This window comes from Apaloderma vittatum, unplaced genomic scaffold (genome assembly GCF_000703405.1).
Source record: "Apaloderma vittatum isolate BGI_N311 unplaced genomic scaffold, ASM70340v1 scaffold6786, whole genome shotgun sequence".
NCBI lineage: Eukaryota > Metazoa > Chordata > Aves > Trogoniformes > Trogonidae > Apaloderma > Apaloderma vittatum.
Window position 1 is genome coordinate 18310 of NW_009721148.1, and position 12380 is coordinate 30689.

At 53.9% G+C, this 12380-nt stretch overlaps 2 protein-coding genes across 2 annotated transcripts in view; both read right to left on the reverse strand.

The window, feature by feature from the left end:
- Positions 1 to 7412, reverse strand: part of LOC104275331 (acetyl-coenzyme A synthetase 2-like, mitochondrial) — a 10985-nt gene extending 3573 nt beyond the window's left edge. Inside the window, 9 exon segments of the mRNA XM_009871258.1 lie at positions 1 to 5; positions 7 to 82; positions 554 to 701; positions 2522 to 2674; positions 3568 to 3743; positions 4222 to 4302; positions 4305 to 4411; positions 5633 to 5729; positions 7100 to 7412. The exon segment at positions 1 to 5 is cut by the window's left edge and continues 45 nt beyond it. Coding sequence (XP_009869560.1) covers positions 1 to 5; positions 7 to 82; positions 554 to 701; positions 2522 to 2674; positions 3568 to 3743; positions 4222 to 4302; positions 4305 to 4411; positions 5633 to 5729; positions 7100 to 7412 — 1156 coding nt within the window.
- A 2831-nt stretch (positions 7413 to 10243) lies between these two features.
- Positions 10244 to 12380, reverse strand: part of VSX2 (visual system homeobox 2) — a gene marked incomplete at its 5' end in the record, with an annotated part of 18118 nt that continues 15981 nt past the window's right edge. The window contains 2 exons of the mRNA XM_009871259.1: positions 10244 to 10619; positions 11654 to 11834. Of these exons, the coding sequence (XP_009869561.1) occupies positions 10321 to 10619; positions 11654 to 11834 (480 nt within the window). The remainder of the gene's footprint in view (positions 10620 to 11653; positions 11835 to 12380) is intronic.

Below are 12380 nucleotides of genomic sequence, written 5' to 3' on the forward strand. Positions count from 1 at the left end.
TATCTTAGGAGCAGGCGGATGGCAGTGGGTGCCCCATAAAACTGGTTAATTTGTAACCTCTCCACTGTTTCCCAGTAGCGGCCTGTAATAGAAACAGGGCAAGTAACCATCCACACAGGTCCTCCCAGCCCCACACCAGGACCAGAGGGAGAGATGGTAAGAACAAGGGCTCTCTACCAGTGCCTGGTCCCTCAGCCAAGCTAGTCCCACGCTGGGAGGGAAGGACTAAAGCAGCCCAGGAGCAAGAGCGGCCCCTTTTCCTCCATATCACCTAGCTCTGCTACTCTCCCTGCTGCAGGGAGGGACAGGGAGAGGAAGCAGCTTCACCCCACAGAAGCAGCAGTGGCTTCCTAAAAAGAGGAAAAGACTTCCCCTCGAAGCTCTCTGCTGGCCACAGCCCATGTGGCAGCCTCTGTGGCAGGCCAACCTTGCTTCCTCTGTTCTAACTATTGCTGCCTGTTTCCTGGCATCAAGCTGCCAGCAACCTGCCTGCTGTGGGTCTCGCAGACTGGTGTGGCATGTCCCAGTTCCCATGAGACAGCCCCTCACTCACCAGGGTTAGGATAGACAGGAGTACTCTCAAAAAGGACTGTGGTGCCACCATTGCAGAGGGGGCCGTAGACCACATAGGTGTGCCCCGTGATCCAGCCGATGTCTGCCACACAGCCAAACACGTCCCTGTCCTGGTAGTCGAACACATACTGTGCAAGAGAGGAGAGGTGGTGAGGGGTACAGCCTGGGCCTGCCCTCCCAGCAAGGGGGACAGCCAGAGCAGTGTACCCTCTCTGAGCCCTCACGTTATTTCATCCTTCCAACAACTACCGCTGCAGGGGCACCTTCTTCCCGCAGGGAGTTTTTTTAAAATATAGTCAGAAAAAAAAAAAAAAGTGTCAGGTGCTTTATGAAGGCACAGGAGGAAAGAGACACTTAAAAAACCACACAAACAGAAAAATTTGCTCTTTTCCAAAAAAGAGCTACAGCCTTTTCTTCCTTATACTTGTGGCTAGACAAGGCTGATCCAAGTATCCTGTAGCATCAAAATGGGACACTTTTGGTGTGAGGATGGTCTTTCTGCACCTGCATGACCACATGGAAGGAGAAGAGTTGTAGGCATGGGCACTATGGTGGAGGGCTCCATTAGCCACCCCCAGGCACTGGGGCTCCAAATGCACAATAAACACTCAGGAAAACCCTGAGCTCAGCAGGGAGCCCAGTGTAGGAGCACTGATCTGGCAGCAGAAGGACTGTAAGATGCCTCAGCCCAGAGCATCCCCAGCTTGCCCACGGGAGTTGGTATCTTTCCACTTCAGCTGGGGGAACGCAGCCCTGTACCCAGAGCCAGGCAGAAAGCAGACAAGTTCTTCTTCCTGCCTGCCATCCCATTTATTCCCCAGGAGACCCTTGGCTGCCAGGCTGGAGCATGAGGAAACAATGCCTGCCCTGTGCAGGGCAGAACTGAGTGCTGTCAGACTGGCAGCAACACGTTCAGCTTCCTCAAGCACTCTCCTTCATTTCCTTTACTCAGCGCCAGGAAAGCTCTGCAGAGGCTTGTCTCCCAGTAGCCCATCAGTTTTTGCCTTCTGCTCTGGCATCTGCTTTTTCGGACCTTCCGATCTGTTCCTGCAGCGTCCTGTTTGCCAGCTGGGGACTCTGGGGCCTCAAATGCTTCAGGGTGTTTGTAATGGAAACTTCCCCTTGCTTGCTCTGTCTCTTTTTAACTGAGCAGTGAATTATGGTAGCAGTGATCTGCCCCGCCCAACTGAGAAATCTGGCCATGCCAGCCCTATGTCGCAGTTTACAGCGCTACTGATTGTGCTGGCATGGCCACATGCTTGTCACTCCCTGTGTTGTCATGCTGGGATGGCAGCTCTGGCTTGCTCAAACCAGCTCTGATGGTCTTGAGAGGGTCAGGTATCATACTGGGTACAGCTATACAGGCAGCTTTGTTCAGGGGAAAACTAAGGGATTCCACACAGTCCTTGCACACACCCCAGGAGGTCTGGCCTCCAGCACTCACAGCTGACATGGAAGACCCAGCCAGACCTGAGCTTCCTGTCTGGAACCTCAGTCATGCACAGGGAGAGCCAGAGCCAAAGCTACGGGCCTGTTCAGAGAACTCCCTCTTCCAGAGGATTTCATATGACATCTTAGGAAACATCCCTCACAACCCTTCCTGCAGCCAAGTGCAGCTCCATGTTGTGCTCAATATGCTTTGTGAAGCTGGGCTTCTCAGGAGCTTCCTACTCAATGATTGAGTCTAGAATATGGAGTGAAAGAGAGACGAAAGCTGAGGAGGTAGCTCAGAGGAGTATGCGTTTAGGAGGCCTTGCTCTGCACCATGTGTTGCTCTTACCCACTACCTGTAGACATACGTTCTCTACTGGGCTTGTGCCTAAGAAGGCCTCCCAGAGACTTTGCTCTGGATAAAGATGACCTTCATAGTGCAACAAGACAAGAGTCTATTCCCTGCACTGCCCATGACCTGCTTGCTCATGAGCGCTCTGTGGCCGGGACCCATTACCTTGTGCGTGAGAGCAGCAAACAGCAAGTAACCAGCTTGGGAATGAACCAGGCCCTTGGGTTTGCCAGTACTGCCTGATGTGTAGAGAAGGAACAACATATCTTCACTGTCCATGACAGCAGGCTCACAGCACACATCCTCCTTCATCATCTCCTGCAGGAGAAAGAACAGCAGCTCTCTCTTGGGGTCTCACAGGCTTCTCTGTGTTGTCTCTACGCTTGCCTGTGCACTTCTCACCCGAGCCTCGCTCTGAGCACCCACACCACCCTGCTCCCCCCAAACCATCCTCCCACCTCTGCTTCCCTTGCTCACCAGCCTGAACGCTCTTTCATCTTGCTGAGCTGGAAAACACTTTCCTGAGCCAGAATAGACCTGCTGAGTAAGATGCAGCTATTTTTATGCTGCTGCTGCTCTGACCAGCACAGAAGTCTTCCAGGAAGCCTTTTTAGTACTGATTGCTTACAGATGGGATGAGCAGAGGCATGGAGACCTCTGTGGAGCTCCAAGGAGCTAACAGAAATGCGTGGCAGGGCCTCACCTCTTCAGAAACAGTGCTCTGTGCTGGCAGCCTGGCCATCCTGTGTGCCATGAGTAACAGGCACATGAGCAACCTCTCTGCCTGCTTCTTTGTACGCGAGCTGCCAGTGACACTCGCAGAGGGTGCCAGGTCCACCAACATAGCTGTATGTGGCAATGCAGTGGCAGTCCAAGACTGGGTTCACAGCATGTCAGCCCGTGTTTGGGGTGTTTCTAGCCTCTGGTCCAAGCCTGCTTATGAGGCCTAGTTTGCACTGTCTGCCCCTGAGAGTACAGGGCTGGTGCTGTGGGAATATCCACCACTTGCCCATCCTGATGGATCCTGGGACTGTTCTGAACTCGTGTGCAACTCCAGCTGGCACTGCTGCTGCAGGACAATATCCCTAGATTGTGGCAACGCCAGCAAAACTGTCATGGCCAGCCGGGACCCTCTCACCACCCTCCGTCCCTGCTCCCAGGGCAGGCACATTGCTCGGGGGAAGCAGTGGTAGCACCAGGCAGCCTCTTACCTCCTCCAGCGGCAAGTCCAGGGCTGTCATGGGAACCTTGCTGTCAGTCCTCATGGAAACCAGAACCCGCTTCACTCCTGGGCACTGCTTCACAGCCTGGTCCACTGCCTTTTTTAGCTCAATAACCTTGCCACCTCTCAACCCCTGGTTCACTGTGATCACTGTCTCCGACTGGGCTGCAGAAGGCAGAAAAGCCACATAAGCAGCTCTCCCCCTCTTTATCAGTCACACAGCACTTTGGCTTTACCATGGCCTTGCACCTCTCCTGTTGTCTCTCAGCCCCTGTTACTCACGACTGGAGTCAGCAGAAGTAGCAGCATTGCATCTTTGTTTCCCATTCACTTCTGCCTGCATTGCATCCTCTCAGAGGAGACACCATATCCCAGCCCTTCAGTTACTTGGATGAAGAAGAAAACCAGTTGATCCCATGGGCTGGAAGATACTTCGTGAGCTTGTGCCATTTCCTGGGGCACTAATCCCTGCTCCATGGCCATATGTCATGGCAGGACACCCTCAGTTAACCCAAGGAGTTGGAGTCTTACTCAGAAAACCTTTGCCGTCAGCACAACCCTGAAGCGCCCCAGCTGCTGAGCCAACAGGCTCACCATTGTTCCCCAAGGGAAACACGCGTCCCTATCAACCACTGGCTCTTACCATTCTGGATCCTGTCTGCTAGGGACTCTGCACTGAAGCCAGCGAACACCACAGCATGCACAGCCCCGATGCGGGCGCAGGAGCCACTGCCAGCGGGCATGGGGGCATGTAGATCGTCACCGTGTCACCTCGTTTCACCCCTTGCCGTTTCAAAGTGTTTCCCAGGCGGCACGTCAGCTCCAGCAGTTCCCTGCCCAAAGAAGCAATGGCAAAGTTAGAGACTTTCTTGCAGATCTTTCCTGCAAGATGGGGCGGGCCTCAGAGTCACAGGTATGCTGCTTACATCCCGACAGACCCTAACGCCCCATGCTGGAAGTCTATGGGAGAGCTGTAAAATGTCTGTGGGAAGGAAAGAAGACAGTCACTAACATGGGCTGTTATGTATGGAAAAGAAATAAATCAGAATGGCCTCTGTGCAGAGCCTGACAATCTAACTGTCCAGCAAAAGCAGCAAGCCATAGGGCCAGCAACAGCCACTGGCAATTCCTCTGGCTCACTGAGCCCACAACACTTCAGCTGACTTTTGCAATGGCAGCCTGCATATTTCTGATCAGCCCATACAACTGGAGAGACACAGCACCCTGCAAGGCAAATGCTACACACAAGGATTTAAATACCTTCCCCCATGCAAACAGGGCCTTGTTCTTTGCTAAACCTGGAAAGGTCAAGTCCTCCAGAACTTGTGCCCACCAGTGAGAACAACAGCCGTAGGAAAGCGGTGAGCAAAACAATGCCTCCCTGGAGAAGCATCCCTCCCAGAAGCCACAGCTTGACTGTCAGTGATTCATTTAATGTGAGGGCCCTCTGTGCAAAGAGATTGGCAGCAGTGGGTGGTCATGTTTGTCACGTGAGGTCTGGAACTAGAGAGGACAGAGGGACTTTTTCTGCCTGCAGAGAGATTTAAGTCAATTCTGCTGCAAAGACTTGAAGAGCAGGCAACTTAAGCTGACAGGTGTGTGGCCCCAGACCAGTCTAGCAAGGCAGGACAGGCAGCCACCTCACAGAGCCGAACCCAGCTGCATGGCTGATGTGCAGATGAGCACGGGACCTCCCAACACCCATGCGGCTGTGAATCTGGCCTTTCCAGACCATTTGCCTGCAGGTTTAGACACCAGGAACCTTGCTAAGGGAGGCGCACGTGTGACTTTCCCATGTGGTCTTAGCTATAAGCATTGCAATGTTGCTATAAGGGGCTATTATCCACCTCCCCAGTAGGGAGCCTGCAGCACTGATCAGGAAGTAGGCTGAAGTCTCAAATCAGCACAGACAAGCCAACAGCGTGTTGATCTATCTATGTGAAGGGATGCTGTATCCACTCACATGATGCACATCAGCAAATCAGCCCCATGCACTTTTTAAGCTCCCTGCAATACATCTTTCATACATGTATATGTCAGAGGTAAATACTGACCTGTATGTGACCCGCACCTCCTGTCCTGGTTCATCCTTCTCCCAGATTAAGGCCACTTTGTCTGGGGCTGCATGGACATGGCGGTCCAGACAATTCACTGGAAAAGACAACCCAGTCTCATTGCCAAAGCAACCCTCAGTACCTCTTAGCTTCCATAAAACCAGCACTGGCAATTTGTTTTCGGATCAGAGTCAGGGCTGTGTGTGAGTCTTCTCAGCATTAGCCTTGTGTATCTACTGAAACAACTTTTTTAGGATATCAGCTGGCAGATCACAAGCACCATCTCAAGCCCATTATACTCCTTACCATTCCAATATCAACCAATCCCCACTATCAGCTTCCCCCTTAACTGCAACCTAATGCAATCCGTAGCAGAAACTGCCTGAAGTCCCTTTGGAGGTCACATCCTCAATGCCCTCAGAGGGCCTGGTAAACATTAACTTAACCATCACTCCACCCAGCACTGCCTTGCAGCTGCCTTTGGGGTGGACTAGGGCAGTTTTTTAGTAGAGTGCTCCTAAATAACAAGTGTAGGATGAAGCAAAGCTCTGGGCAGGAAGGCTGCAGGGTGCATTTGTCCGTGGAAGAGAGCCAAGAAAAAAAGGGCTTTTCAGGGACATGGTAGGCTGAGGCTTTGGCTCTTTTCTTCTGATGAAAGTTTCCCACGTTGCTGGCAGCTGCAGTTTCCTCTGAAGTTTTGTTCCACTCTGTGTTTTCCTTAAACCTGCTACTGAGGTCATGGGATGGTGCAGCAGCCCCAGTTTACGTGCCAAAATGCCTTTTTCTTTTGACCATTGTAGTTTTCCAGGAGAGAAAGAAATACACACAGAAGGTCAAGCAGTAATATCTCAAATCCTAAAGACAAATAGCTCCTGCTTTTCTACCCAGATAGACTGTGTAAGAGCTAATTTCTGAGAGGTTGGTCTCATACTTTGCACATCAGGACTAACAGTGCTGTGAGCAGGACACAATGTCACCAGCCCCTATGTCTGCCTCTGGTAGCCCTCCCTAAAGCAGTAGCCCCAGCCCCCTGAAAAAGAGCCTCCCACACTGTGGGGACTTGCAGTAGGGCTCATTTCTCCTGTATTTTTCTTTCTGAATATACATAATGCCTTCACTGGACAGCAATAACCTGGTGCAACACTGCCTGAAAAAATACAGGGTTCAATGCTGTTGCCTGTGGCCTTGCAGAATGGAGCTGCTGTGGGATTCACAGAGGCTGAGAAAGAGCAGCCCAGCTCCCAGCACATCCCAGTCCAGCTGCAGCCCCTCCAGCAAGACCCAGTTTCTCTCTTGGTACCAGCCACATCCTTAGACTACAGCCAGGCAGACCAACCAAACCTTCTGTAGATACCCCTCACTCCAACCCAGTAACTGTGCTTCTCCAATCTGCTTCTGCGGCTGAAGCCCTTCACAAAGAGGCACCTACAAGAACTTGGTGTCCTCCCACCAAGTCTGGCTCCTTACCTGCCACATTCAGCTGCCCTCCCAGGAACCAGGAGACTCTGCCCTGGTGCAGGTCGCAGTCCTGGACAGAGTGGAAGGGGGTGATCCAGGTGAGTCGGCTCCTCCCTAGCACTCCCCAGAAGGTGTCCCCCTGTTCCACAGACAATTTGTACAAGTCTTGGTGGTCCTTGAGTCTGGGGAAGGTGACAGCTTCAGGCATGTAGGCAGTGAGGGGCCCATGGCTCCAGGCTCGGGCAGCCACCAACCCAGGGAGGTGCCTGAGAGCCCGAGGAAGAGCTTTGGGGCAGCAAGCTCTGGGCAGCAGCCTGGCCATCATCGCAGGATGCTTGCCTCTCTCTGAGGATATGGGTTCTTGGAACCCTTGTAGCTGCTCGAGACACCCAGCCCGGGCAAGACAAGTCCCAGCTGGGGCTGCGTCGCGCGCTGGGCTGACTGGACACAAAAGAGCTGTCCTGTGCAGGAAGCCTGGGAGCCTCTTCTTCCCTCTCTCCTTCCTCTCTTCCTCTCCTCCAGAACACTACGGGAGAAAGAAATTCAATCCCTTTAAGGGAGGGGAAAGGGGTGGGCTGTAGAAATATTTGACTGAAAATAACCTTCATGCTAATCTAGGTCCTGACGTCTGCTCTTGAACCGGAGCCAGTTTCAGCGGCCTCACCACAGGGGCTGAAGTGCCCAGGCCAGGCTCTACCAACTGCTCTTGCTTCTACTTTTCCAGGGCTGTGCTGTGTCCTCACACCGCTCTGCCTCACCCTCGCTTTCCTCTCTCCCACCTTGCTCCCCACAGCAGCCCCTAGGTCCTCTGCCAGCCATGAGAGCAGCCTGGAGCAGATCACCTGTAAAACTTAGGGTCCTCTTCATGCCAACCATGGGTGATGGGACCATCCCCCTCCCAGAATTAAGGCCTGTTCCTTGCAGAGCACTAGGCTGTGCTGTCTCTGGTGGGCCAAGAAAGATTTTTCTCCTGTGGCTGCCTGCTGCAGGAGGGGAATATCAAATCCCATCCCACTTCACTGCTAGGTGGCTGTCAGAGCTGTCCTCTCCAGATCCCACACCTGGTTTGCATCAGAGCTGTCCCCAGTGCTACATGAGGATCTACAAGGGCTCTGTCACCCCAAGAATATACAGTCCTGTGGGCTTATAGCCCCTCCATGAGGTCAAGTCTAAGCAGCCTCATCATTTCACAAGAAGAGCCTCTCATTTTCTATACATGTCTATTCTGCCTCAGCCGTTTTCCCGTAAGACATCAGGTTTTACCATTAGACCATCATCAGCTGCCCTTAGCAGGGCAGGCAAACCTCAGCTGCTTCTCTGCTAACTCAGTATGGGTTCCCGCTGCTCTCAGATAGGAGCTTGCCTTGTTAGAAACCCCCGTCTGTGCCTTTCCCTCTCAATGAGCTCCTCTGTGCTTGCAGCATCTGGCTGCTGGCTCCACTCCTGGGCCCTGCTCCTGGCAGAGACGAATCTACCTGAAGGTCTGCCCAGCTCTCTGATATCAGGGCACTTGTGATATGGGGTGACTAAAAGCACCTGGACTGTTCTGAATGCTGAAGTGACTTATTTTCTGACCAGCTGTATGCCATGATGCCTAACTACTGCCTCAGGTGCAAGCACACCATTTGCTTTGTCCTTCACTGCAAAGAGAGAGCAGCACCCAAGCCCTATCTCCATGCCTGGGTGGGGACCACAGACCTCCCTCTGTGCCTGCTTTGGAGCTCTTACTTCTCTCTGGCCACAGCTTGACATCCAACCCCTCTCAGCTTTGACTGAATTCACCCCCCATGAACACTGGTAACCAGACTCATACACAGTATTCCCATTTAGTTTTATTCTTGTTCATATCTTTACAGAAAATGGCACATAAATCACATATGCTGGATGACTAGAAGTTGTTACAGCTCCATATCTCAAACATCTCAATACTGAATTCTTTTCTCACTGTATGTACATTATTTACACACCATGGGCTATCATCTAACACGTCAAACGACAGGGGAACAAAGACAAACTGGGATTGGATGGAGGGGCTTAACCTTTGAGAGCAGAAAAACAGTAGCTCTGGGGAAAGGGTGCTCAAAGCTGAAAGCAGGACAGAAAGGATCACCTGGAAGTCACTGTCCTACAGCTTTTGGCAGGGGGAATAGCGCCTTATTGGGATGGGAAGGTGATGGTACCACTGTGCAGGTCTGCAAGTGCTCATGTGGGGTCAGCTGGGAGAGGTATGTACATGTTATGAGGTGTATTGGGGTGGATGTGCATGGCTGTCATTCCCTTTAACACTCAGAGGGCGAGCTGGACAAATTTAGTTCAATAAATAAATCGGGTGGATGATTTTGTGTCGCCTGGAATAACGTTTTCAGTAAATAAATCCACCATTCGGTTCCTCTGCAAGGGTGCCAGGCTTTGGTGTTTGGGGCAGAGAAAGACCCAGCTCTGGTGGCCAGCCCTGTGGGAGCCAGTGACATGGGCTGGGGATGCTTTGAGGTGCCAGGTGGGACCAGGGCGTTGTGCCTGCAAATTAAACCTTCCTCTCCCTGCCTAATGGAGGCAAAACTTAACTCTCTAAAGCCGCAGCCCCTTCCCAGCAGACCCCAGCGCCGGGTAGGGATAGAGGGGTGGAAGGTGCAAACCACCCTGGATGGAGAGTTGCCATTTCATGCAAACGCTGCCATGGGCTTATCCTGCTGGGCCAGAGGCAGAGGTGATGGCCAGGGGAAAGTGGCAGGGCAGCCTGGGAAAAGGTGGGATGGGGCACCAGGGGAATGGGACCCAGCAGCACTGGGGAGAGACGTGCACCAAGGCGGGGGCATGGCAGCAGAGGACGGCTCGCTCCAAGGTGGTGAATGGGGGCTGGGGCTGGAGCAGGAGAAGAGAGCCCCAGAGCTGGTCACAAGGCTGGAGGGACACAGAGCCTCGGTGTCCTCTTGGGTGGCGATGGTGATGGGACACTGCCCAGTCCCCCAGAAGGAAAGGGTGTGGGGTGAGGAAAGCCGGGCAGGGCAGAGGAGCGAGGGGCAAGGGTACGCTTGAGGGGAGCTGGTGGGGAACACCCCTGCCAGGCAGCCCAAAATGCAGAGATCAGGGCCTCACTCCCTGGGCAGGGGTGGCTGGGAGGCCCTGCAGTCCGAGGGTGAACATGGCCCCCAGAGGTCGCAGTGTCTGTTGGGGCTGGCTTCCACCGCCTCTTCCCCCCTAGATCAGCTTCTCCTCCTTCTGCGATGAGTTCAACTTCTCCGTCTGTCTCTCTCCTCCGCCGCGGCAGCCTGCTCCCCGGTCTCCGGCTTCCTGCCTGGGGCCGGGGTGTCCCCGGCGATGGTCCCCAGGACTTTGGTGCTGTGCTCCTGAGCTTTGGCCCTGAGGGCGGCAATGCTGTTTTCCCTCAGTTCCTCTTGGGAAATGGCAGTTTTGGGATCCAGGCCCCTCTCTTCCTTGTCACCCTTGTCAAGCTTGGGCAGGGCCTGGCGCTCCACCTCCGTCTTCCTCCCCGCCTCAGCCGCTGCCTCCAGAGACTTTTTGTGCATCCCTAAAAAGAATTGTTGGTATTCGGGTTTAGAAAAGCGCCTGGGCATGGGAAAGCCATCTTGAACTGAAAACAGCAAAGATAAAGAGAGGCCAGAATTAAGGAAAAGCAGAAACCCTCGCTTCATGCAGCAGTCACGGTGAGACGCTCGCTCTGGCCCCCATGTGAGGGCAGCCCAAACAAGGCAGCTGCCTGCTAGGGCAGCCCGGTTCCCGTATCTGTGGCCTCAGGGCTGCCCCTGAAGGTCTAGAATAACTCTTCCCTTCATTTCTCCCTCAGACAGCAGTACAGTTGCCTGAGCTTCACCAAGGCTGGGGAGGAAGAGCCCCCATTGTCTATTCCTGTAGTAACCTGTTCCTCACAAAACCCACCCCTCTGCCTCTCTCAATTTCACACAGATAGAAAGACAGGACAGCCCATCATCAAGATGCCAGACACTAGCTTTGGGGCAAAACCAGACTGAAAGGTCAGAAAGTGGGAAGCAAAGAGCAGGAGTGTGGTAGGGTAGCTGCTACCTGTGTCTGCAGAGAAAACCAAGCGAAACTGGGCAGAAATGCAGCTCTCCCAGGTGCCAAGAGCAGGAGGAGGCAGCAGCGTGTTCCCCCCGGGACCTGGGGCAAGGAGAGTGCATTGGGGATCCCAGCACTCCACTCAGCATCATGGCGCTGTGGGAGTCAGTCCGGGATGACCTCCTGCCTTGGGCAAGGGTTGGTGCCCCTGCTCCAGGGCTGGGCATGAAGGATGCTTGTGCCATGGGAGTTGAAGGCAAATAGCAGCTTGAGCAAGCATGGTAAATTCCTGCTCCAGCCAGAGCCTGTAGGTCAGGATCCAAGGACCAGTAGGATTTGGAATGAGTGGTCAGACCCCACTGATGAGGGCCGTTGGAGGGCCATTGGGGCTTGGAGGGTGGTGTGGCAGGGGGACCTTGCCCCATTACCATCCACCGGTATTTCTGACACGGCTCCGGTTTCTCCCTTGCATCCCCTGCTTCATCTCGACCCACTCACCATCCCCCATGAAGACGGTTGCTTTCTTACCCAGGAGCCAAGGGGCGCAGGACTCCATGATGCCATCCTTGGCAGACTTGAGAATGGACTCGGGCAGCGGGATGGAGTGACGCACCATGGCACCGTAGAGCCCATACTCAGCCATCACACTGCTCCTGCCCCAGCACTTTTCCCTCTTCCGCCATTTGGCCCGGCGGTTCTGGAACCAAACCTGGGGTGGGTGACAAGGAGAGACATCGTTTTTTGCAGGGGCGTAGTTACGCATATCCTCCTCACACACGGGAACACACGCGTACTTGTGCGGCGGGGATGAAGGCGGGTGCGTGGATGCTCATCCCAAAAGCACTGAGACCTCAGCCCTCATACAGCAGCCGGTGGGTATCTCTCCCTCCCTCCCTTGTAGGAGTAGCAAGGGCCAAGCCTAAGAGCAGGTCCCATCCCTCTCCGCAGGATGTAATTAATTTGCCATCACGGTGTCTTTTCTAGCAGCTTTTGGCTCTCATGCCTGGGATTTTCTGTCATTATTTACTGGGTGTCTGAGCTGCAGCGCAGGGCTGCGGGCAGCAGTGCCTTCAGGGAGGGCTGGGTTGGGGGCGGATGCTCGGAGGGGCGGGAGAAGGGGGAAGTTGATCTGTTCGCTTCGCCCTGAATTCCCAGTTTGAAAAGCCCCTCATCTTCTCAGAAAATTGGCAGAATAATCTCTGAGCTGTGACCTGGGGGGCAGCGAGCAGAGAGGCGGGGGGGGATGGGGGGGGGG